The sequence below is a fragment of the Aquila chrysaetos genome, chromosome 12 (genome assembly GCF_900496995.4).
Source record: "Aquila chrysaetos chrysaetos chromosome 12, bAquChr1.4, whole genome shotgun sequence".
NCBI classification, from domain to species: Eukaryota; Metazoa; Chordata; class Aves; order Accipitriformes; family Accipitridae; genus Aquila; species Aquila chrysaetos.
In genome coordinates, this window is record NC_044015.1 from 6,621,663 (window position 1) to 6,644,478 (window position 22,816).

Genomic DNA, 22,816 nt, shown 5'->3' on the forward strand with positions numbered 1-22,816 from the left:
TAGGGTTTTTGTGGCTGTGTGAAAACCCTTTAATGCTCAGGGTATCTGGGATGTCCAAATGCAGGCTGCAAAGCCTTGGTAGGCACCCCAGGTGTGTAAGTGTGGCCAAACAGAAAAGGTTCCAGCTTCTAAATTTTTGTCTTGTCCAGTAAAGCCATTTCTCGGCTTCAGTCTTTCTTGACTTTTAACGTGGGGCAGTAACTCAATTCCTGCAAATAGTAGGACTTGCTCAGGGTATATATGCCAAAGTGCTCTTTCTTTTCCAAATTCTCATCTTGTAGCCCAACAGAATGAAAAAATTGTCCATGCTTTTACCATCTGTCACATTAAAACTTTTTTTTTAAGCAACTATTGATATCTTAGCTGAAAATACTGGTTTTCGGAAGCTTTTTATCCCTCTGAATGGGATCATCTACCTTTCTTTTTCACTGTTTTAGCCTCTTCTACCTGATATTTTTAAATGCTCAATATTGACTTCTCCTTCAGTGTCATGGTGTCGGGATCTGCTCTGTAGGCCATTCCTGTTCCAGGTTGTATTGTTGCTGTTCTGCTTAGCACTTATAAAGCTCAGGATGCCTCAGGTGGGCAGGTGTTTCCACATGTAGCTCTGTAGGAGAGGTCCATCTTTCATCCCAGCTGCTAAAGGGATTCCTTGGTCCTAAGTCATGTTTTTCCCCCATGCCAATTTAAGATGTCAAAGGAGGAATATTTCTGATATCCTGTGTCATACCCTCATGTTCCCACTTGGCCAGGAAAGGTCTTTGAGAATGAGAAGTCAGAGGATATAGACCACTACCTGCATGTCCTCTCCTATCTATTACCTGAAGATGGAGCCCTATTTACAGACAAACTCCACAAGTGACCTCTCCTGGGAGAAAGGAGGGGGAAGAAATGATACAACAGAACAACAACATCTATTCAGATGGGGAAAAAAATAACAAAACTCTCCAAGTAACTAGAAGGTGGAAGCAGGGCAACATTTCAAGTTGCGGGATTTTTCCTTATCCAAAATGAAAGTTCTTTTAGTTTTGGGTCATTGCCACAAACCAAAGAAGCAAGGAAGGGCGATATTTTTTTTTTTTCCCAGACATATTTGAAACTTTGAGAAAGCAGCTTCTGATCATCTTCAAGGTCCTAAAAAATGAATGGGGAAGGGGAGGCAAATGTAGCCCATGTAGCTTAAGGCAGAAATTGCTGCTAGCCCTGCTTCAAAAGAAGCATTTTGTTAAAAATAACAATCCTGGTAAAGGAAAGGACATTGGAATAAATACCATAAATAATACCATATTTTGTCCTCAAGTTGGTGCTCATGTTCTCAGAAGTGGGAGCCATGGTTTATGCCTGTAAGGATGGCAAAATGTACTCTGTTCGCCTCCTTCTTTGTCTTTTGCTGCTGAAGATATCTTCTTTCACGTTGAAACATCCCATACTTAGTCGCTGCCAAAAGTGAAATTTTAATTTTCATGAAAAGATTAAGGTGTTTTAAGCATGAGAAGAGTAAAAATAAATATTTCCTCTCTACTAAAGCTGATATAATAAAATGAGGTGTGTGTGGTTTTGAGTGGCTGTACAGCTAAAACAACTAAATTACAAAAACTGAACATTAGCTGTGATTGCAGAGCGGTGCTTATCTTTATCCTTGATGGACTTGGTTTGGGTTTCTCTACTTTTGTTCAGAGTTCAGGGGGAACTGGAGTAGCAACGTGTTGCATGTGGCACTTCACTTCAAACTAGTCACCTTGCCAAGCTGGAACCTGAAATAATAAGAATTGCCTTTGCAGAGTGAGGCAAATAGGAAGGAAGAGCCATCACGGAAAAATGCAGATTTGTTACAATTCTACTGATTAGGGTTTTGTCAGCTTTAACTAGATAATTATATGGAAAGTTTCTCTGGTTCAACGTGTCATTTTGAACAGGAAAGGAGAGAAGTAGGATAGGATAAAATGCCAGACCCAGTAGGTCCATCAACACACTGGATGGCTGATACACTTCAGGCTGTGGAGAAACAGTTTGTGGGAGAATTGCAACTTTCAGGTCTTCTGATAGATATTCTTGGTTTCATGAATAAACTTCCACATACTTTTAGCTGTCATGGCTCCAAATTAGGTGAAGTAGGGACATTATACAGATGAGTGACTTCCAGCAGGAACATGTGGTATACCGTTAAGAATCGGCCTTAGTTTTGAGCTCTGGTTCTGGGCTTGAGATGCTGCCAGCTGTGCCAGTGCTTTCACTGGAAGAGAAATAAACTATAATAGATAGTGGAGATTGTGCCTGTAAAATTGGATATCCTGGTGTTGCTTGATCTATGATGCTGTGAATAAACCATCTAGCTTTCCATGCTATGCAGTAGAAGCAATGAGACATTTGGATGCTAGTGTACATATACAGTAAGGAAACTGTAAGTATTTTTCTGCTCACTGTCACTAGTGAAAACAGAGCCTGTAGCACTTCTGCTGCCCTGGTTCTGTGCTGCTGCCTGGAAACCTGAAGAAGAGGAGGCAGTCCAAGCGACGTCAGCCTGGATCTGGGATTGCCCTGGCTCCAGCGGTTCTGCAGAACGTGACACAATTACTCACAGGGAGACCTGGGTTACTGTTCACAGGAGTGCAAATGTGTTGGCAAAAGAGAGAGGATTGCTAGGCAACTACGTGTGCCTTCTGCTTAGTTGTGGAGTATTTAATCTGCCCTCCTTGCTAGTTCTTGCCTTTCTCTGTTATTACCTTTTTTATTCATTGCCTGTTGCAAAGTAATGCCGTGTAACAAATAGGAAAATGAGATCTTCCTGTGCAGAGTTTATGCTCTACTACACAGGAGAGGTGGAGCATGAATTAAGATGTACTCTGTAGGCAGTGATCAATATGCATGGCAAAGATCTCATTGGCATGCTGGGGACTTGTTGGATTTTTGTATTTTTGCTGTGTTGCTGCTGGTGATGTTCTGCTGTTGTCAGCTAAGAAGGTTAGGACTTGATTTTGTAAATATACATATTTCAGGAAGCAACCTTGTTTATGAAAGAGTAAAGCTAGCCTCTGGAGAAGATATCTTAAACTATTGCTTTTGTGCTTTCAAGATTTCTCACTTGTAAATCACTCTTCTGAACTAGGATGCAATCGATCTTTTATAGCAGTTGTCTGGTCATATTTCCAGCTCACACGTGGAATGCTGCTATGTTGCTTTGCATGGAGAGCAGCACAGATGTTCCTATGCTGCATGGCTGGCTGGCTGGCTGAGCAGCCCCCAGGGGAAGATCCTTAAATCAGCGCAAGCACAGACCAGGACAACAGGGTATCTGGGACCATGGCCTACTGCCCTATGGAGATGGGCTTGTCAGCCCTGCCAATGTTTCTAAATCCAAGTAGAATTGAACACATATAAGTTTGCGTACAGTTTTGTTAGATGTCTGGCATAATATTCCAGGCTTGCAGCTGCACAGAATTTGGTAGCTATATTTTCCTTACATATTGTAGTAATATAAACTATGTCAATTGTGCTTTGAGGCTGATGAAAGTTAAAGTTCAGGGGTTTTGAATATAGGTAATTTTCTTATGCCTGCAGAACTAGGTAACAAACAGATTGATCTCAGTTTCATCAGGTGAAGCTTATGGGGTGACATGAAAACCAGAGCATCAAAATCTTTCGAACAATTAAAACTGAAGAAAAGAATTGCTTTTCTGTCTACTAATGCTTTGAATGGCAGTAATATAATGACACAAGACATCATGTTTTTATGTTAGATGTGACATGAATCTTATCCATGTAACATAGTAGCAGCCAGAAATGTATCCACCTGAGTATTTAACACATTGCAGTAAAGTGTCTTGCAGACCCTTCATATATGTGATATGTTTTGCTATGGTTATTATGTTTTCCAGTGTATTTGAAAAGGATCCCAATGGAATTGATTCCACTGCGAGTTCCAGCCACCGGACTAGAAATCTTCTGGAGTTCTCAGCTAGCCAGGAGTCCAGCACAGCTCAGAAAATACCTGGGGACATCATTCCTGAGAAGAGTAATAGGTGAGATGAAAACCTTTAACTTGTTTTAAGTGGTAGAGGGCAATGGTGCTTTTAGACCTCACTGCCCTTACATTTGCTAACCTTTTTGGCCAGTGTCATTGCTGCTCTTAGAGAGCAACTGAGTTTGCAAACACAGTGTTTTGAAAGCTGATCTCTTTTTTTTTTTTATTATTTAACAATGTTTACCAGGTTGCTTTTCAAATGAATATGATGTTTTATCTCCGAGATTACTCAATACATAGAGCTTCGGAAGTGTACACATGGCTATGCTATATAGTGTTAGGGACAGTGTGGTGGAAGAGAGCATACAAACAAGTGTATGTCATGGAGATTTTCATGACCTCCTTCAGTTCTTCATCTGTCTGCTTTTTTCCCTGATCTTTATTTTAGCTTGCGTAGTTATGGTATTTGTCATATTATCTATCTCTTCTTACTTTTCAAGCTGGAGTGCTTATTTTCTCAGTTGCTCAAGAGAAGACTGGGGAAGTTCATGATTAAGAACATACTCTGAACTTAGCACTGTACTTCTTTAGAAACCTCTGAGTCCATCCTTATGCTTACCCATTACTTAATTATATAGTTGCTTTCAAGCTTCCTAGATCTCTAGCATTCGGTGCATAAATGAAGATATAATTGTCTCCAGACTGAAGTCTGGCTAATCCAGCTCATGTTTTGCCCTTACAAGATTTATCCTATCAGATTGTCCCTTTCCAGTAGAGTGTTTTGGCAGGTTGAACAAAGCCAGGCACAGATGTGCAGAAAGCCCTAATGTATTTTGCCATGCAGAAAGAAGGCAATAAATCAAGAGCATTTTAAGGCTGTAGCCGTGGTGAGGGCTTTGTGTCCTATGTGGCATGTTTCAGACCATGACTTACGCGACGTAGTAGTAGAGTGGTTCTCTTAGGAGGTTATGCTAGGGCCTATACCTCCTCCTTTTCTTTTACTCTTTCACCTTGTTTTTTGGCAAGCTGTGGGCTCTTTGCTCCATATTCTCCTTTATGAGTTCTAGATGCAGTAAACAGGAGAAGCAGACATGAAGGTTGAGAGAAAGCTGGGAAAGGGAGGGGGAATGTGAATAAGGCTTTCATAAGCTTTTATACCTGATCTTTCAGAAAGAATTTGAGATTTAAGAGCTACAAGTCTCTGTCAAAACCAAGAGGACTAAGGCTGTTATATTGATACCCTATCAAAAAAGGAACTTACAATACATATTTGGTGATAGCAGTTAACCCCTCAGGAGGTACGGGTAACCAGGAGAAAGGAATATTGGTCTTTGCTTTGTTGCTGAGAATGCTGTGGATTTTTGTATTGAAATACATGCTCTTTCTCACTTTTTTTATCAAAGCCAAGCTAGCTTCCGGAGACTGTTAGAGATGTAAATCCCCTCCACTCAGTGGTAATATAGTTTGTGGCTGCTCCATTGTCATATAGCTCACAGTCTTTACATCTGCATGGTTTTAGTGACTAATAAATTTAGCATTTCTGTAGCAAATCTTGCATGGCTCTGGAATGAAAGAGAAAGTTGCCTCTGCAGAGATCTCATAGTTTACATATTATGAGGAATATTTTACAGGCTACGTTTTCTTTCAATATCTGGCCTGTTTGGGAAGAGATCCAACATCTGCTAATGCTCAACTGTCTGTTGAGTGCTATCAGACCCCTTTGGAATTGACTGAGACCATTGGATGTCTGATAGAAATTGTTATTCACCTGTTTCAAAGGTCCCATAGGAGCAGCTGTAACCTTTGTGGGTTTGCTGATGATAGTGCTTATTCTCTGGATTTGGTCAAAGGTTCATGAAAAACCATTTTAAGGGATTTCCTGTTTTCTTTTTTCCCCAGGTATGATCATTCTGTATCTGATAACAAAGCACTGATGATAGTCTCAGAAGAACCACTGTTATATATTTCACCACCACCACCACCCTGTCAGCCCCTGATCAACCGGACAGAGTCGCTCAGGTGAGCAAACAACCTTTTCTGAGCATTTAAGCTTTTATTAGGAGTTTAGATATAAATTGTGTGTGGAGTGAACGCTACTGGACAGTCAGCTCTGGATGATGTTATTGTCCATTCATAGTGTTCATTCAGTATGTGACCAGTGCCTCTGTAAGTGTCTGCACTGTCCAGCGTCTACTACCATGGAGACAGGAGATTGATCTGGATCTTTGTCGTCTTTTGATGTTTTCAGTAACAATTTTCACTCAGTTTTCACACTGGTCATTTAGCAATAACTAAATAACAATTTTTTGATTGCCTGGAGGTTTTTCATGACTCGAAAGAGAAATCACTTCATATGTAGAAATGTTCATAATATGGAAATCAAGTTCAGCTAAAAGCCTGTTCCATCTGAAGTACATAAAAGGTGGTCTCCTACTCTTCAGCTTCTGATAGAAACAGACTTAACCTGACATTGCAGATGTGCTTTATTCACTGTTAGAAAACACCTAGCTCCACTTTTTCCAAAGACATGAGTGCCTCACTAACCTTATCTCCATTCTGCTTTGTCCATTCTTTCTCTCAAATTCATCTGCCATATTTTAGCCTTCTTAACGAGTATTTTGTCTTGGACTGATCAACTTCTGATTTTAAATTTCAGTAATCCTTCCAGTAATTTCAGAATTACTGTTCATTGGGCAAAAGAAAGTACTGTATCTGCTTTATATTGAAACATCCATGATCCCGATAATTTATAGCTATTTCCTTATGAATTCCCTCATAAATGTAATCTTGCAATTATATTTTCTTACTCTGATATTAAAAATAAGTTATCATAAGGTAAAAGAGTAGTAATCTGCAGTGTCTTTATAGTGGCTAGTTAAACTGTTTTCTAAAATGAAGAAAATTCTGCCACTATTCTTTGAAACATCTGTTAATGCTGTGGGTTTTTCTAGGCTGAATCATGAACTTCGAGGATGGGTTCATAGACATGAAGTGGAACGAACAAGATCTAGAAGGTTGTCAAATAACCAACAGCAGAAAGCACGGGTTATGCAGGTAGGCAGGTTTATACTGGTGTGTCAACAGAATGACAAGATAATTTCAGACAACACAACAAAATATTCTCTCTTACTTGTCTGTGCTTGTCATTATAGACAAAAGTAGCAATGGTGCCTGTAATTAGGGTACCCAACACTTCCCATTTTAAATTGCTGGGTTTGGTTGATTATTATGTTGTCAAAGTTCTTCTATTCCTGCTCTTGGATTCAGGCTAAAGGTTTTCAATTTTTTTAGCAGTCATCAAAATATGTTCATTGTTTTCTAAAATGACTTTTATGAATTCTCTGTAAGGCTGTGTAAGGATAATGATAAACAGTTGATTAATGGAGAGAAATACAACCTACAGCACATTCATCTGGCTCATGGTTAAGGGGCACAGCTGATTGGTTTTGTTGAAATATTTCTATTTCATTTTTTCAGATTTTTGCTAGAGGGATATGTTTTTGGTAAGACTACATAATTATGAGATTTGTGCTCATATTTCCCATTTTTTTAAATCCCTGTCATCTACATGGCATACCAATAATGAGGATGAAATTAAGACCATGAATTTTCAGTGTTTCATTTGATTAAGAGCTAGTAACAGCCTTAAAAGGAATGGCACTTAACAATTTGGGCAATACCACATTTTTCTAGAGAAAAATTATTGAATACTAAACTTCAGATTCTTCTCACTGGTGTCCAAAGGAGAATGGTAGAACATTTAAGCAGGGCAAGGTCAGTGCTTCTAGTGTTTCAAACGCCAGAAGTGTGTTGTGGGTAGTCTGTTTTGGCAGTGGTACAAAGTGGAGGTGACCTTGTAAGAATTCTGCAAATCTGACATCACTGATAGCAAATTTTGCACTTGGATGACACAGTATGTGCAATTACTGTGTATGGTGCCAGCCTCCCTTCTTTGACTCTGAATGTGTGACTTCAAACTTGGCTGTATTAAAACACTTGCTGCTTTTGTGTTTCCAGCTTGATTGCTGGCCATTTCAGTTATTCGCGTTTCACCAGTGGGAAAACATACATTTATTGTTCAGGGCACTGATTAACCTCTGTACCCCCTTTGTATATTTACTCCCTGCTACAGATGTGCATCGTGTTTAATGTAGTGCCAAATCAAGGAAGTGCTTGTTGTTTTCGCTTTGTGTCATCTTTCTGTTTTCCCCCTTTTTCAGAGCTCCCTCAGTGAGAAGGCAGATTCCCAGCTAATGGCCATGCCTTACACAGACACCAGCCTCAGGTAAGGCAAAACAACTGCTTTGTTACTGCTTTCTCCTTAATAATCTAGTTTTTACCAACAGCTGATAGAAGATGCCAGTTTTCACCTTGTTGTCAGGATTCTTCAGTCAGGTGCTAGCTACATATTGGCTTAATTTCTGTCCCTTAGCAAATAATTGCTTTTGATGATTCAAACTACATTTAAAGAAAGCCCTGTATCACAGCTCCGCTCTTCTGGGGTCTTTCTACCAATGAGTCCTAAGAAAACCTTTACTTCACTCTGCAGAGTCCCTTCCTAAAGAGGTTTGAATCTTTAGGGAATAAAAAAAGGGGGATTGTCTTGGGAATATCTGGAGGAACATCAGTAGTTCATAAGAAGGTTTCAAAGAGTCTGGTAGGAGAAAGGTTTCTCTCACTATCTTCAAGAGTTGAGCCATTATAGCTGTTACCAAATTATTTTGACAAAGTATCATTACATGTTATTTGCATGGTTTGTCTTCATCTCCTGATTTTCCCTGATGATTAGAACATAATAACCCAGAGTTTCCTGATTCCCCCTGCCCCCACCCCATGCCATATACCTATCCTGTCCCTCTTCCTTGGGGACAGGAAGAACTGGAAAGAAAAGCTTAAGGAAACAAAAGTTCTCTCTCCTGAATTTGCTGTGACAGTGTTTAAAAGGTTCTCTGCTTTGAAGTGACAAAGAGGAGTAAGCAGAATGGAGTATAAAGTGGACTTTTTGTTGAGAAGAACACCTGAAACGTTGCCACTGAAAGTAAGACAGCTGTGGCCCTTCCGTTTGCATTGCTGCTTTTAAAGCAGGATCAGCCTGGGAGAAAATAGCAAGCTGCAGGCAAATGTAACAGAAACTAGGCTGCCAAAATTTGATATGTCTTGACTAGTAAGAAAAAAAGAAAAAGGTTTTTCAGTTCTACCGGGGGATGGAGGATGTCTGTTTTAACTGAAGACTGGACAGACAAGCCTCGTGGCATAAGGCAGTATAATATACAAGCCTGCATTACTCTTAAAAAAAAAAAAAATCTGGCTTATTAGAAACAGTCTGCAGCATCATGCAGCTCTGTATGGAATAATCTGCTGTTCTCAGAAGGAAGTAAGATTTTTTTTTTTTTTTTGGATGAACAGGACCGGTGAGTCATGGCAGCTGTGTGCTTTGACTGTCCTGGAACTGCTAAGAACATAGAACAGACTTCCAGTTTCTTCCAGAGCCATGAGCTATTAGATGCTCCATGAAATCATAGAATCACAGGGTAGTTTAGGTTGTAAAGGACCTCTGGAGCTCTCTAGTCCAACCTCCTACTCAAAGTAGGCTTAACTTCAGGTTTACTCTCTGTCAGAAAAGCCTGTCTCCATCTCCTTTTGTTAACCTCCGTTAGGAAGCTGAGGATTGCAATGAGAGCCCCCTCAGCCTCCTCTTCTCCAGGCTGAACAAGCCCAGTTCCCTCTGTCGCCTGTCTCTCCTTCTACACCCTGTACTCCAGGCCCTGACTGTAATGCAACCCAGTATGCAACTGCCCCCAGGATGCCCTACTGGCTTGTGTTCAGCTTACCTGCCAGCACCCCAGGTGCTTTCTGCAGTGCTTGTGCCTCATTGATTGGGAAGACAGGAAAGATGCTGTTCGTTCAGTTTTGTCATTGATGCTACTCCTGAGGCACTGCCTATAAAGAACTGTTAATGAACTAGCATCGTCTTTGCAAATGTGTAAAACCAAAAACTAAACCACTTTTAGGTTTCCTGTTATGTAATGTAAATGTTTGTAGATGGCCCTGAAGCTTTTACTAATGATTCAAGTGCCTTTTTGTGGAGTATACAGTCAAGGCTTTTAATTTTTAATACTAGTGCTATGACTGGAAATTGAGTGACCATTACGTTCTAGAACACCCTTGTTAGTGACCTGAGTCCACGAACAGGAGGACATTAGAAGGATCTAGATTCACCTCTGTAGCACTGATAATACCAAGATTGTCATGTTGGTCCTGAATTCCAAAAGAAAATTGATCAATTGAAAAGTATTGCAGTGAAGTCAAAGCAGAGGAAAAAAGGTCAAAATCAAGATGATTTCAAAGAAAACCATTAAACACCCACTAGCCCCCACCCCAGCTCTCTTCAGTCTTTTTAGCTTTCTTCAGAGGTAATTTTGATGAGAGTTTCTACAAGTGTGTATTTAGGGCTCCAGATATCAAACTGGGACTTTCCAATTATTTTCGTTTCTAAATTTTGCCCTGTTAAAATTGTTGTTCTTGGTGCATAATGCACTGAGTCCACAACCTTATTCCTTCTTAAAACAATCATAGGTGCAACATTGTAGTGCTTTGTGATGCATGAGTGCCCTTTGAACTTTTAATACACACAATTTAATATGATGCTTTCTTGTAATATGGTAACGTATGACTAAAACAAGTGGTAGCTTTGCACCTGTTTTCAGATCTTAAGTTCCTCCCTTCCTTTCATGGAGGAGTCCATAGTGGGTACTCTTAAATGCCCAAAGGTAAGTATGGTGTAATACCAGTGGATTACTGGTATCACTTGGAATTTGGGACTGGTGATAGACTTGTTCCACGGACCCAGGAGAGCTTTGTAAAGGCCCAGTGGTTTCCAAGTGCTTTGGAACAACTTTCTCCCATGGCTGGATTTAGAATTATAAAAGGCTGCTTTTTAGGTCTATCTGTATCTTCTTGAGTGTGGGCGAGCAAACGGATCTGTGGGACCTGTTTCAGTTTTCAGGATGTGTTTTACTGAGCAATGTGTGGGCGTGATGCCTTTTATCCCAGTAAAACTTCAATGCTGAATCTCAGGGGTGGTTTGGTGGGCCTACATGTTTTTATGAATAAGTAATCAAGCTCACATTAGCTCCAATCTTTGTTTCCTGTGTGTGAAGGATGTGATCTGATTCCTCACTTGCAGAGTTCTGCTAAAGAGGATATATAGGGTAGAGCTGCCTGCTCTTGATCCCACAGGACTTACACCCCCAATCCTGTTAAAGGGCAACTGGCTTGGCAGCTACAGTCCTTTGGTTGCAACAGGACTATATTAGCAGTAAGAGAGGAGATAATGATGGTCTACTATTACTGCTGCTCAAGAAAATCACTTGATGATAGATTTATGCCTTGTTTTGGGTGCATAGTTATGTATATTTTAGAAACATACCAAAATAATCTAAGTCAGCCACCATGGTTTAAAATCTGGGTCAGCAGAAGATAGCTTGGGAGGGATAGCCTGATCAGAGTTTTTGCCACAAATACTGCAAACAGACACTATGCTATTAAAGTGGGAAAGAATTAAAATGACTGGTTGAAGGTCCAGCTAATGGTTTGTGTAAGTACAGCTTTCCAATTTGATTAAATATGTTATTTTTGAATTGGATTAGGGCAAGTATACATGATAGCAATATGTGCTGGGAATTTCTCACCTTTCCAAGATAAACAGTGGATAAGTACTGTGATTGTACAACTTGCCAGTGTTTTTGCTTAGAATAGTTTAGACAGAGTGTCTTTTCCTCATGTCTGATAGATGTAAGATGAGAATTGTGAAAAAGATAAGCCAGAATTATGTGAATATCTTATTTTTGCTCCACTGTCTAAATTGAAAATCAAGAGCAAATCTTTGAGTTGACCAAAGAGATAAAAAAAATAAAAAAAAAAAAAGGTGAGTGAGAGAGAAAGTGGGGTTGTCACTTGACAGTAAATGAAAAGCTCTGTTTATGCTTAGCTCTTTGCACTTCTTTCAATTTGAGTGGTTTGGATCCTTAGCCGTAAAAAAAATTAAAGAATTATTAAAAGTTTTGATTTTTTATTTCAGAATGACATTTCATTCTAAAATTTGGTAAAAACTATTTCCAGAAGTCATCACAATTTTTCAGACACTTCAGGTTGACTTGAAACTTTTTTTTTTTCTGTTGAGCTAGCAACAGGTTTTTGCCAGCCTCCAAAGCATGAATAAAATCAAGCCTAGAAAAGTTTCCTGCAGCAAGACCTTTAAAGCACCTTGAACTTTCAAAAAATACCCAGTAGTTTCACTGTCTTCACTTGTGTTTAACGTTCCTCATGCTTCTCTCAATGGATGAAGAGCTTCTGTTCTTTTGAAAAGCAGATCTTTAAAGTCATTGTCTCACTGAAGTTAACTTTCTTGTCTAAAATAATTACATTCCCCCCTTCTTTATTTCAGCAGGAACTCAGGGAATGAGCTGCAAGTGTATTATGCCTCTCCAAGGAGCTATCAAGATTTTTTTGAAGCTATTCGCAGAAGGGAAGATACATTCTACGTGGTGTCATTTCGCAGAGTAAGTGTAGTACTTGTTCAATACTGGCCTTTTATGTGTATCCATAAGACTGTTTCTAACACTGAACGTCTTTCCTTGTAATACAAAAGATGACCTAGTCAAGGTTGAAGCTAAATTTGTTTCTTCATAAGTGATGCTTCTGTATGTCCTGTACAGTAATATGGCCAGACCATGGTCTTTGCAAAATATGCCCGTCACAGTTAGGAATGGAAAGAGAGCTTTGCAGAAAACATTGTAGAGCCACGGCAAGACAGCACAAAATTGCATGAACTCTGTGGTTAAACACACACGCATGGTAGAAGTCCACTAATCGGAATAGTTAACTGGATATTTATTTAGTAGGTGTATAAACTTTTTGTGCTTCTGGGTATAGGAATAAATGTACCCTGTGCACAAATTATTTCTGCAAGCTTAACATAATATTATTTCTATCTTCCCCTAAAACACTTGCATTTGCAGTTTTCTGTGTCATATATTGCAGCTGTACAGGACCGTGTGCCGTGGCACAATTTTTCTGTTGTTTTGTGACTTGTAAGTCGAGACAGATGAGAAATTCTGCTGTCTGTGCTGGGATAAAACATTGACTTGTGCTACAGCTTTGTCAGGCACATCCTCACATCTGCAGCACAGTTAGTGACAGTAAAAGCTGTTTTAAAATGGAATTCCAGGTGTTTGATGGCACTTTCTGTACTGCAAGCCTGAGTGGTGTTGAAGCCAGGACAGCTGCAGTAGTGAGAAGCTGCTTGGGATTTGACGGTGGAAATGATCAAGAGAAACAGTGGTTGAAACAGCAACTAGGGGTGGAAGAGTTTATTTCCTCTCTTTTGCAGAGGTCTTGATAAGTCCTTTAGACATGTCTATAAGGCATGTTTGGCCCTGGCCTGAACATGGGGTCTTCACTTGCTAAGCCTCCTGCCTTGCTGTTTTGCAGTCATGATATTAGATTGTTCTATGCATGTTCACTCCCAGCCACAGTTTTCCTAGGAACCTGCAACTCTGCATGTGTTTCCTCACCATAGGAGCGTCCTGAGAGGTGTCCCAGGGTGATGGGAGACCAGTAGTTGCAACTACAACAGCTCATCCAGCTACAGCCAATTCTGTGCAAGAGCACACAGATGAGTGTAACTAGTTTTAGCAGTTTCTGTGTTGTCATAATTCTACCAATCTGTAGGCGCCATATGTACATAGGTAACACAACCCTGTTTGACCTGTTCTACAGTAAATTTCTTAATTGGTGAGATACATGTCTTTAGAAAAGGTTCAGGCAAAATAAAAATGGCGGCGCTGTTGTTAGGATTAGAGTTTTATGCTGAGTAGAAATATGAGGTTAGTTTCCAGTCTTGGGATTACTGGGTTGTGTCACAAGGCTGGAATTTTGTTATTAAACACTTGGCATGTTCTGCTGTTCTTTCAGCTAGCAACACAAATATAGCCGACACCAGGCTCCACATATCCTGGGGATGAGTAGAAGGGAGTGGAGAACTGATTATAAAAGTTTTTCTGCAAACTCCAAACAAAAAGCAGAATAGTGTTTGTCTAGTTCTTCATTTGCAGCCGTTGCTGTAGTCCACCTGAATGCATGTACTGGTACATAGGTTCTGTTTACGCTGTCAGATTAATGACCTGGAAGTTGTCAGCTCTCATTTCAACTTGCAGAGCTGTCCTTGGAAACAGAGTGTGTCTTGTGCCACAGAATCCCTACTGCTTGGCTCTGCTCTATTGCAAGGAGAGGTGTGGGGATTTTTTTAAACCATCTCTGAAGTTTATTTGGTAGCAAAGCTGTTGGTATTTCTGTTTTATGAATGAAACGTCCTCATATTGAAGGCAGTTTTATGCATTACCTCATTTATTATTTTACCAGGGCAGACCTGATCTAGTGACAAGCTCTACCCTGAGGCACTTTTAAATGACTTGCTTGGATTCTTTTGTGAGTGCAGAAGAAAGGACTCCTGCACAGCCCGAGGGGTGCTGTCAGCAGGGCCCCAGTCAGGGAGGTGCCCTTTCACCTTCTCCTGAGGACTGCTGACTTCATTTTCTTTGGACCAGACTTCCCTCTTCATGATGATTAGGAGCTGAGAGGGGACTGATTTCCTCCTCAGTGTTATGGGACAGTTCACTCGTGTTGCTTGCTCTCTTGTCCAAGTTAGAAGGCAAGGCCTGGAGATGATAGGTTGGTTCTCCTCTCTGGCTGTTTGCCATGCAGACACTCCCAAGCACTTAATAAGCTGTTAACAGCCATGTACAAAAGAACAGGAAGATACAGCCATATACAAAAGAGCAGTTAAGAGTTCCAGGGAGTGGATGGTTCTGGTATTGGTGATGGTGCTGCTCCAAGTGAGAGATGGGACTATGGGTCTCCAGGGTTCCCTTCCACCTGATCTCTCTGGGATCCTCTTTCCACATGCTTTCTGCTCTGTGTGCAGTGTCACATAACGCAGTATCTCTCCTGGGTGCATGTGCTGAAATGTAACACATTTTTTGTGTGTTTTCTGCATGTTCTCACTTGCACTACAGGAGCTGTGCCCTGAGTTCCTTGCGTTTTCTAGAAAATGGCATTTGCTGGGGCTGCCCATGCCTCTCATATAGTAGGACTCAGCCAGAGCTTCTGAAGCTGGAAGGTGGGGGAGCAAAGCTCATATGCACTGTGTCATCCTCTGGTGATGCTTGGTACCTGTAAGACTGAATTTCTCATGATCTCATCAATTTTATTTTCTTACCTTGCCTTGGAAGGCTTGCATGTCTGCATATTTACAGCTGGAGTTTGGTTGGTTTTTTTTAAGGAGGAGAGAGATAAATAAAGTAGTATTTGGATCAGCTGAGTCCATACAAGAAGCTGGGCTTTCACTCTGGGAATCTAGAGAAATTAATTTTCTGCTATTGCCAGGGGAATCTGTAATGTCATTTTTAAACAAGAAGAAATATGTAACTGACAATGAGTAAAGAATTCTTGAACTGAGGCAGCATTGTCTCCCAGCTCTGCCAGGCCTCAGCAGCCAACATCCTTCATAGGCAGGGCTTATCACCATTTATTTCTTGAGATGTTAACTTGTTAGTTTTATTTTTTCTTGCTGCTTAACTCTTAGGAAGCCATTGATTTCAGTGGTCATTTAGCGTTGCAGAAACTGACACCTGGCAATGTAACAAGATACACATTCGCAGTAGTCTATATTCACACCTGGCCCCTCTGCTGTCCCCAAATGCTTCAGCACTCAGAAGCTACGTCTTTGCAGCCTGCCTCCAAGTTGCGCTGTTTTGGGTTGGTTTTGGGAGCCCGTTCAGAGCTGAGAGGTCTGTGCAGCGGGTAGTGAGAACAAGTTGCCATGCTTCTGTGGAAAGGGTACAGCAGTTTGAGCTCTGCTGAAGCACACTGGAGTCTCCAGTTGTTGAACCTTCCTTCCATTTTTCCCAGGTCTGAGAGGCAGAATTGAAAGTCTCTGCCAACACCTTTGATTTCTGCCCTTTAATGTCTGCCATACCTAGTCTGTTTGATCTGTTCTAAAACCCCAGTGGAGCGTGGCTGCAAAATTCAAGTTAGTTGATATAACATGCTCTGTCAGCTGGGCGATAGACACCTGGCTGCCGCTGCAGTTCTCCTGTAAGCCTGGCACCCAAACAGTTCTCTCTCAGAGCTCACATCTGTTTTGCCATGGAGTCTTCAGACCTTGAGATTGTTTCTAGAATTACTTGAATAGCTAGCTTAATTTGAAAGGTAATTAAGTAAATCATTGGAGAAACCAAATCCGTTCCAATTTACTTTGGCCTGTAAATGCCACTCCAGATCGTTCCATTCCTTTGTGGTTAGGATCAGAGTCTCCACAACTTGCAGTGATTAAGCAGTAGATTGCCCCATCCTGGAAGATTCTGTCAGTGACCCTTTGATGACATCTCTGCAGGCTTATTAAGGACAGTGACATTTTTTAGGGTAAGAATATAAATACTGGAAGCATGGTTTAAAGTTTGATTCGCTTGGGAAATTTAGAAGGCTACTAGCATCTCCTCATACTACTTTCTCTATTTGTTTCAAAGCACAAATGTCTCCTAATATCAAAGTTTGCCAATTACATTTAATGCAGCGCACATACAATATCTTACAGTATATTGCAGTAAAAAAATATATAATAAAACGTGATTCTGGTTCTTATTTGTTAGAGCAAGACTGATGCTTGCCCTATGGAAATCAATGGCAAAGCATTGACCAACTTCAGTAGGACCAGAATTTCACTTTGTAAATTTCTGCTTCATTGCCGTGGCACTTAAACCATAGAGCTTCAGGGAAGCGTATTATTATAGATGTGAATTTCTGGTCCTACAAGCCAACATCTGCAACAAACATTTAAGGATTTCTCAAGTTCTGCAAACAAATTTTCACTGAAGTGATTGAGCCAAATTTAAATCAGAACTTCTGTTCTTTCTTTGTGTGAACGCTCAATGTGCTAGGAATAAAAATATCTAAGTTGTGTTTTGCTTTTGTTGGTAATAAGCCTGTGCCGTGTTAATTGTATTTGGGATGATATATTACTTTCAGGCAGCAAAAGATTATAGTGCCTAGCTTTGACATTCTTGTATAGCAGTAGTTTGCTGTGCTGCACACACAGTTCTGGCAATAGTTTGAATTCATTCAGAGACATGAGTGAGGCAGGTTCCAATTCACTGCACTCTTGATGCCATCTGCATCCTGCAGGCAAAACTGCATTATAAGAAGTTGGCTTCAGATGATGTTTCATAGCCAGATATTCAGTCCTAACATATACTTTTCTCCTGTTTTGTTACACTTGACAATGGGTGGTTTTTACTGAACATGAAGTTTTCTGGAGTTGACTTTGTTTGTGGGTTTCCCTGGGCTGGGATGTATAATTTGGTCTTCCATTCAGATAAAATGCAACGATTAGGCTCACATAATCTTGCTGCTCCTAAAGACATGGTAGCTAATTTATATGTTTGAGTCCTGTGGGTTTGCAACTGCTGCAACTTAACATGCAGATTTTCATAAGATTTTACAAACTCCCCTTTCTCTTTGGGAAACCTGACCTTAGCTACTGAGAGGAAAAAATTGCTTTATCCCAAGATCCTAGGATTTTAAGATCTTGTCCTATATTGTATACAGATGCTGAGAGTAATTGAGGGTAAGGACATAGTATCCATGATAAAATTGCCTGTCCTTCTCAAAGCAGAGGTCAACCTTTAGCCTGTCTTCTCTGTGAGGCTAACCTTTGCCTCCCTGGGAAAACCTGAGAAAGCAAACAGTGTGTGTGATTGTACTTCAGCATGCCCTGAAGCTCAGCGAGCCAGCCTCTGTCAAATTATGGCTGCATTTGACTTTCAAATTTGAAAATCCATTATGAAAACCTCCTGTTTCCATCTAAGTGTCGCTAGTGAAAACGAAGTCTGGCCTGCTGCATTCTTTGTTACAAATTCCTTCTTCCCTGGCTAAACTGTGGATTTTCTCCATGTCAGTGAGAATTTTCTCCTCCCAAAGCCCTGGTGTCCCTATAAAAACAGTGACCCAAGCTTTCTGTTTGGTCTTTCTCAGAACTATCATCCTTCCTGGTGTGGAATATTTCTGGTAGGTGGGGAGCAGGGGCAAACTGACTATCAAAGGGACTGGGAGGTGGTGGGGAGAAGGGTTCTCCATGGTCTTCTGGATACTAAGCTGGGGAAGGTGTTGCTTTTGGTACGTCTTAGAGCTGTTCTTGCTTAGTCTAAAAACCTCCAGAGAGAAATTTAATAATCTAAAATTAAGTCTAAAAATGTATGTTGGTCTATAGAGCACAAATGGTCTTACTTTAATCCTGGGATTATCAAAACACATGCATACGAGAACAACACAGCTCCAAGTAATAGGAAACTCAGAAGTTTTTTTAGGTTTGCAGCTGAAGGCCAACAATTCTTTAAAAAGCATTTCTATCAACACCTTATAGTATTTTCCAGCAAAGCCTCTGATTGCTTCATTATTTCTCACTGTTACTCTGCAATGCCTAGAAGTTTTGTTCCTGTGTGAGAACATACTTTCAAGACCAAAGAAGCAGAGGGCTATGTGTGTGCTTCAGAGGGGCAGCATCCAGACAAGCAGGCTGGGCAAAGAAGGAAGAGAAGGAGCCAGGCAATGAGACACCTTGGATGTGTGGTGAGTGGAAGCCAAAGAGGAGCAGCCAGCAAGTACCAGCTGCAGCGTGGCCTCTTCCGGGCAGCAGCTGCTTGGCTCAGCCAGATGCAAACAGTGGTTAGGAGGGACCAGAACAAGAATGCAAAATGCGTTTCTGAGAAGGGAGGTAATGCCTGTCACATCAAGTGGGGTTTTGTTTCCTTTGGAAATGTCTGTTCTGTTCCTAGCTCTCTGAGACATTTTGGAAGCAAAGTCTTAGTCACTCTGATTTTTATCTCCTTGGATCCCTTCAAACCTCACTGTCCTCCGAATGAAATTGAGAATGAATGTGGTGTTGAGGACAGATGTATAAGCAGAGACAGAAAAGTCGTTTGAATATGTCTGGCATGGAGTACAAGATACTCTTGAATTTTGTGTGTGTAGTCTTGATTTGTTTGTCTTCTGTATGGTTGCTGGAACTTCATGAATCGTATTAATGCCGTCACTGAACTTCTTTCAGCCTTATATGTCCCAGGCCTAACTAATACTTTGTTATTTTTAAACTAGTAGTTGGAAGGACAACATACACTGTAGATAATTATAGTGAAAATAAAACATACTGCAAAAAATGTCTCCAAAACCCAAACTGGTTGCAGACAGACGTGACCAGTAATAGTATACATGTATTTAAAATGTGCTGCATGCTTGACAGACAAAGAGTTGTGGGCAAGAAATAGAGGAAGATTGTTGGTTTTGGAAAGCCTCTTAAAAGACCCACTGCTTATGAAATTGGTGTGGACATAGGCTAGAGAAGTATAATTGGGAAGTGTGGGAGGAAGATGTGAGTATAAAGTGGGAATTGTCTCAGTAAAGGAAGTGACAGCAGTATCTCACTCATTAAGAATAGAGAACAGATAATTGCTGACAACAAAATGAGCAGGAACACAAGTTTATCCACAAACAAGTAATGTGCATTCAAGTAGAGCAGACAGTGGAAATGCAGCTCTGAAGCACTTCTTTTCCTTCAGGAAATAACCCAAGTTTAGTAATGCATTAATAATACTTTAATAATGCCAGATAATAATGTTTTTTTCTTTAGTGATAGCATGGTATTCATGGAAGATAATTTGGCTCAGATTATTCTGAACAGTTCCCAGAAGGGAATGATGGGCTCTTGCTTATGATCTGTAGCAGTATTTAATTATGGAATCAATGCTGACCGAGCCCTGACTGTATAAAGACATAAATGATGCCTTCAACTCTGGAGCTGCAGTAGCCAGTAAGGCATTGACTTGTGTTTTGTGGGAATGAGCTTCTGCATGAAAAAATGACCTTGATATTTCATTTGCCTTGAATGATAGTATACGCAGAGAGTATGGATGATAGTACACTTTGAAATAACCATGCCTGTTTTCTTAGTTGGACTTAACACTTTCACAGCTTCAGACTACTGATTTTTTTCTGTTCATTTTCAGGTTTTATATCTGACGGCCCTAGAGAGAGTCTTTATAAAAGTAAAATGTGCAGAATTGAGATGTTGGTTTCATTAGGTAGTGTTTGTGTCCACAGTAGAAATCCTACCTTTTAGCTAGTGTTAATCATTATAATATTACATTTGAGAGCATTATTTAAAACCTTAGGCACGCTTTTAGAGTTAATTCTGGTCAGATTAAGTTATTTGCTTCCAGTTTGAATTAATCCTTTTGCCAGATTTTTAGCTGGACAGCACACAAAACTTATTTTATGAAGTAAGAGCCCAGGTGCTATTATGAGTGTGTGCAGATTATCATCACCTCCCACTGGACCAAACAGAACACTTCTGGCTTCCAGGTTTTATTTTTAAATCACTTACACTCCTAGGACAAGAAGTGTGATAAAATTAACTGTACATTTTTTATCTTTAAACTGGCTTTGAAACTTGTAACTGGCTTTAAAACTCTTTGAGAGTGGAACATAAAACTTCTTTTCTACTTCTGGGACTCATGGTTGCTTGTGGTCTATCTACCAGGTTTGCTAATGGAAAGGCAGCATAGTAGCTGCAGAAATTCACTTGCTTCTCATAAAGGGCTAAGAAATGTTAGGAGACTCTTTGGCACCTAAATCTCCTCTCTAGGAATCCTAGAAAGCAGTAAGGCCTTTTCCCCAGAATGCAGTCTTTTTTTCTTCACTGTGTTTTATCACAGTATCGGGATGGGTCTGTGCAGAAGTGTATGCTTTATGGCTAAACGGTCTTTCAGGGAGTCCCATATAGGGGTGTTCTACCTGTGTCCATAGCAGCATCTCACTACTTAATTCTTTTAAAATATACTTCCATACCAGCTCCTGGTAGGGTGGACTTTTGTTTCTGGTAGTTAAAGTGGAGGGATGGGTCTGAGAATGAGATCATTTTGCTTCATGCCTGGTATGGCTTGCTCCTCACCGTGTAGTTGGATAAACTCCAGTTTTGCCAGCATAGTTGACGGAAGCTGTACAGCTTTGGATCAGCGATTAAGAATTTGGAATATCTTGGGCTAAGCTCAGAGATCTTTCATGCTGGAAACCACTGCTCAGGAAATCCTCTTTGTGTTTTGATCGCAAACGCTAAAATGTGCCTGTGAATAATTCTGGCACTAGAAAGTACTTCTCATCAAGAGAAGGCAAAGCTATGCGGGAGGGGCACGTGAACAATTCGAACAGCATGTGCACCACAAGAGTCCTAGGCAGAAGTGGCCTATCTGTTAAATCCCATGGGCCACTGCCCTTGGAGTTTGGTTAGCAAAGTTCCACTAAGGATTGCACTGCATAAGTGATTATTATTGTTCCTTGGTTTCGAGACTATCCAAAATAAGGTTTGAAGTGTCAGCCATCTCAAACAGAGGTGATAACCAATATGAGGAAAACAGTCTAAGCTGTGCTCAGACTGAGAGCTCACTCTGTGCAAGGAAGGTACACGGGCCTTCTTCCCTTGATCCAAGTCCAGCCAGGCTCCTGTGTTTTAAATGATACTCTCCTCTGGGACTCTAGAAGTGGACATTCCCAAGCTGTTCCTCATTGATGGTTCCTTCCCTGAAGCCTTGCCCAGTGTGGACGTTCCTGGGTTGAGTCACTTGTTAGCATCTGGGAGGCCCTTGTTTAATCTCCTTTCCAGGAAACTGGCGTGGAGCTCTGCTCCTTTCTAAGAACAGTCCTGAGCACTTGGACCTGGAGTTTTTCATCAGGATCAGGAACTCACTAGGTCATCACTGCACAGGTGACTACAGGAAGATGAGATTGAAAAGGAACTATTTTGCTGTCTCAGGTAGTCCGGGGCCAGCATCTCCGTAAGGGTATCTCCTTGACATCAGGGAGATACACTGTGGGTTTCTCTTTGCTTTTGCTAAACCGTCTGTTTGGTATTTGCTTACCCGCTGTAAGCTGTAACTCTCCAGCAGGCAACCAAGGTGCCGTGTACAAACTAGGCAAGAAGTTTCCTAACCTCTCAAGCTCGGTTTCCGAAGTGCCAACATAGAGAAATGTGTACAAAAATGAAATGGGACATAAACATGCTGTCATTTGGAGAAAAAGGACAGATGCAGCAGTTTTCTTGGTGTAAAATTTTGAAAAAAGCAGTTAATTGTGGCTCTAGGAGAATAAGAGAAAGTGTAAAGAACCACATTTACACAAGGAGAAAGGAACTTTTTAGGTTCAGGCTAAACACAAGAGGTGATACGACAAATACTAATAAAAGAGCGTTAAGCCAGCTGGGTAAACTGTTGCAATGTCATGACAAGATATTTCCATTTCAGTGTAGAGTTGGTAAGGTTTGGTTTGGTATGGCAGTCCAGGATGAGGATTTTACCAGCAACATGTGACTTGTCAAAAGGATGTAACAAGTGCGTGTAAAAAAGTGTGTATGTACTTCAGTCTCATTATCTTGCACAGCTGTGTCTGTAAACAGGAGAGTATGGCTGCAGACCTTGTCAGGGAGAACAGCCTCATGTCTTGTATGTTCTTGAATAATTACCATTTAATTCTCTACAACGCTCCTATCCTTCCTCTGCTCTCCTGGGAGTTATAACCATCATTGTCCATTATCCCCCTGCGGATTAGGACCTCTTCACATGGATCAAAACTGACAGCCCTTATGACTTACATAGTCTCTCCAAATCTCGATAGATGATTTAAGAATTTACCTGTTTGCTTATAAAAGTCACTTCCAGTAACTTAATTCTCATAGACGCCTAAGAACAACAC

The 22,816-nt window shown here is 40.6% G+C and overlaps 1 protein-coding gene across 5 annotated transcripts in view; it reads left to right on the forward strand.

Annotated features, from left to right (window-relative positions):
* Positions 1–22,816, forward strand: part of ATF6 (activating transcription factor 6) — an 83,668-nt gene that overhangs the window by 20,422 nt on the left and 40,430 nt on the right. For 3 of the 5 annotated variants that reach the window (XR_005933709.1, XM_030031716.2, XM_041127925.1), the window contains 5 exons: positions 3,876–4,019; positions 5,861–5,980; positions 6,913–7,015; positions 8,182–8,246; positions 12,408–12,522. Coding sequence is in view for 4 of the 5 variants with exons in the window: in XM_030031716.2 (XP_029887576.1) it covers positions 3,876–4,019; positions 5,861–5,980; positions 6,913–7,015; positions 8,182–8,246; positions 12,408–12,522 (547 nt within the window). In the remaining variant the exon portion in view is untranslated. Of the gene's footprint in view, positions 1–3,875; positions 4,020–5,860; positions 5,981–6,912; positions 7,016–8,181; positions 8,247–12,407; positions 12,523–15,036; positions 15,141–22,816 lie in introns of all 5 variants that reach the window. The other 2 variants (XM_030031718.2, XM_030031717.2) reach the window with 2 other exon arrangements.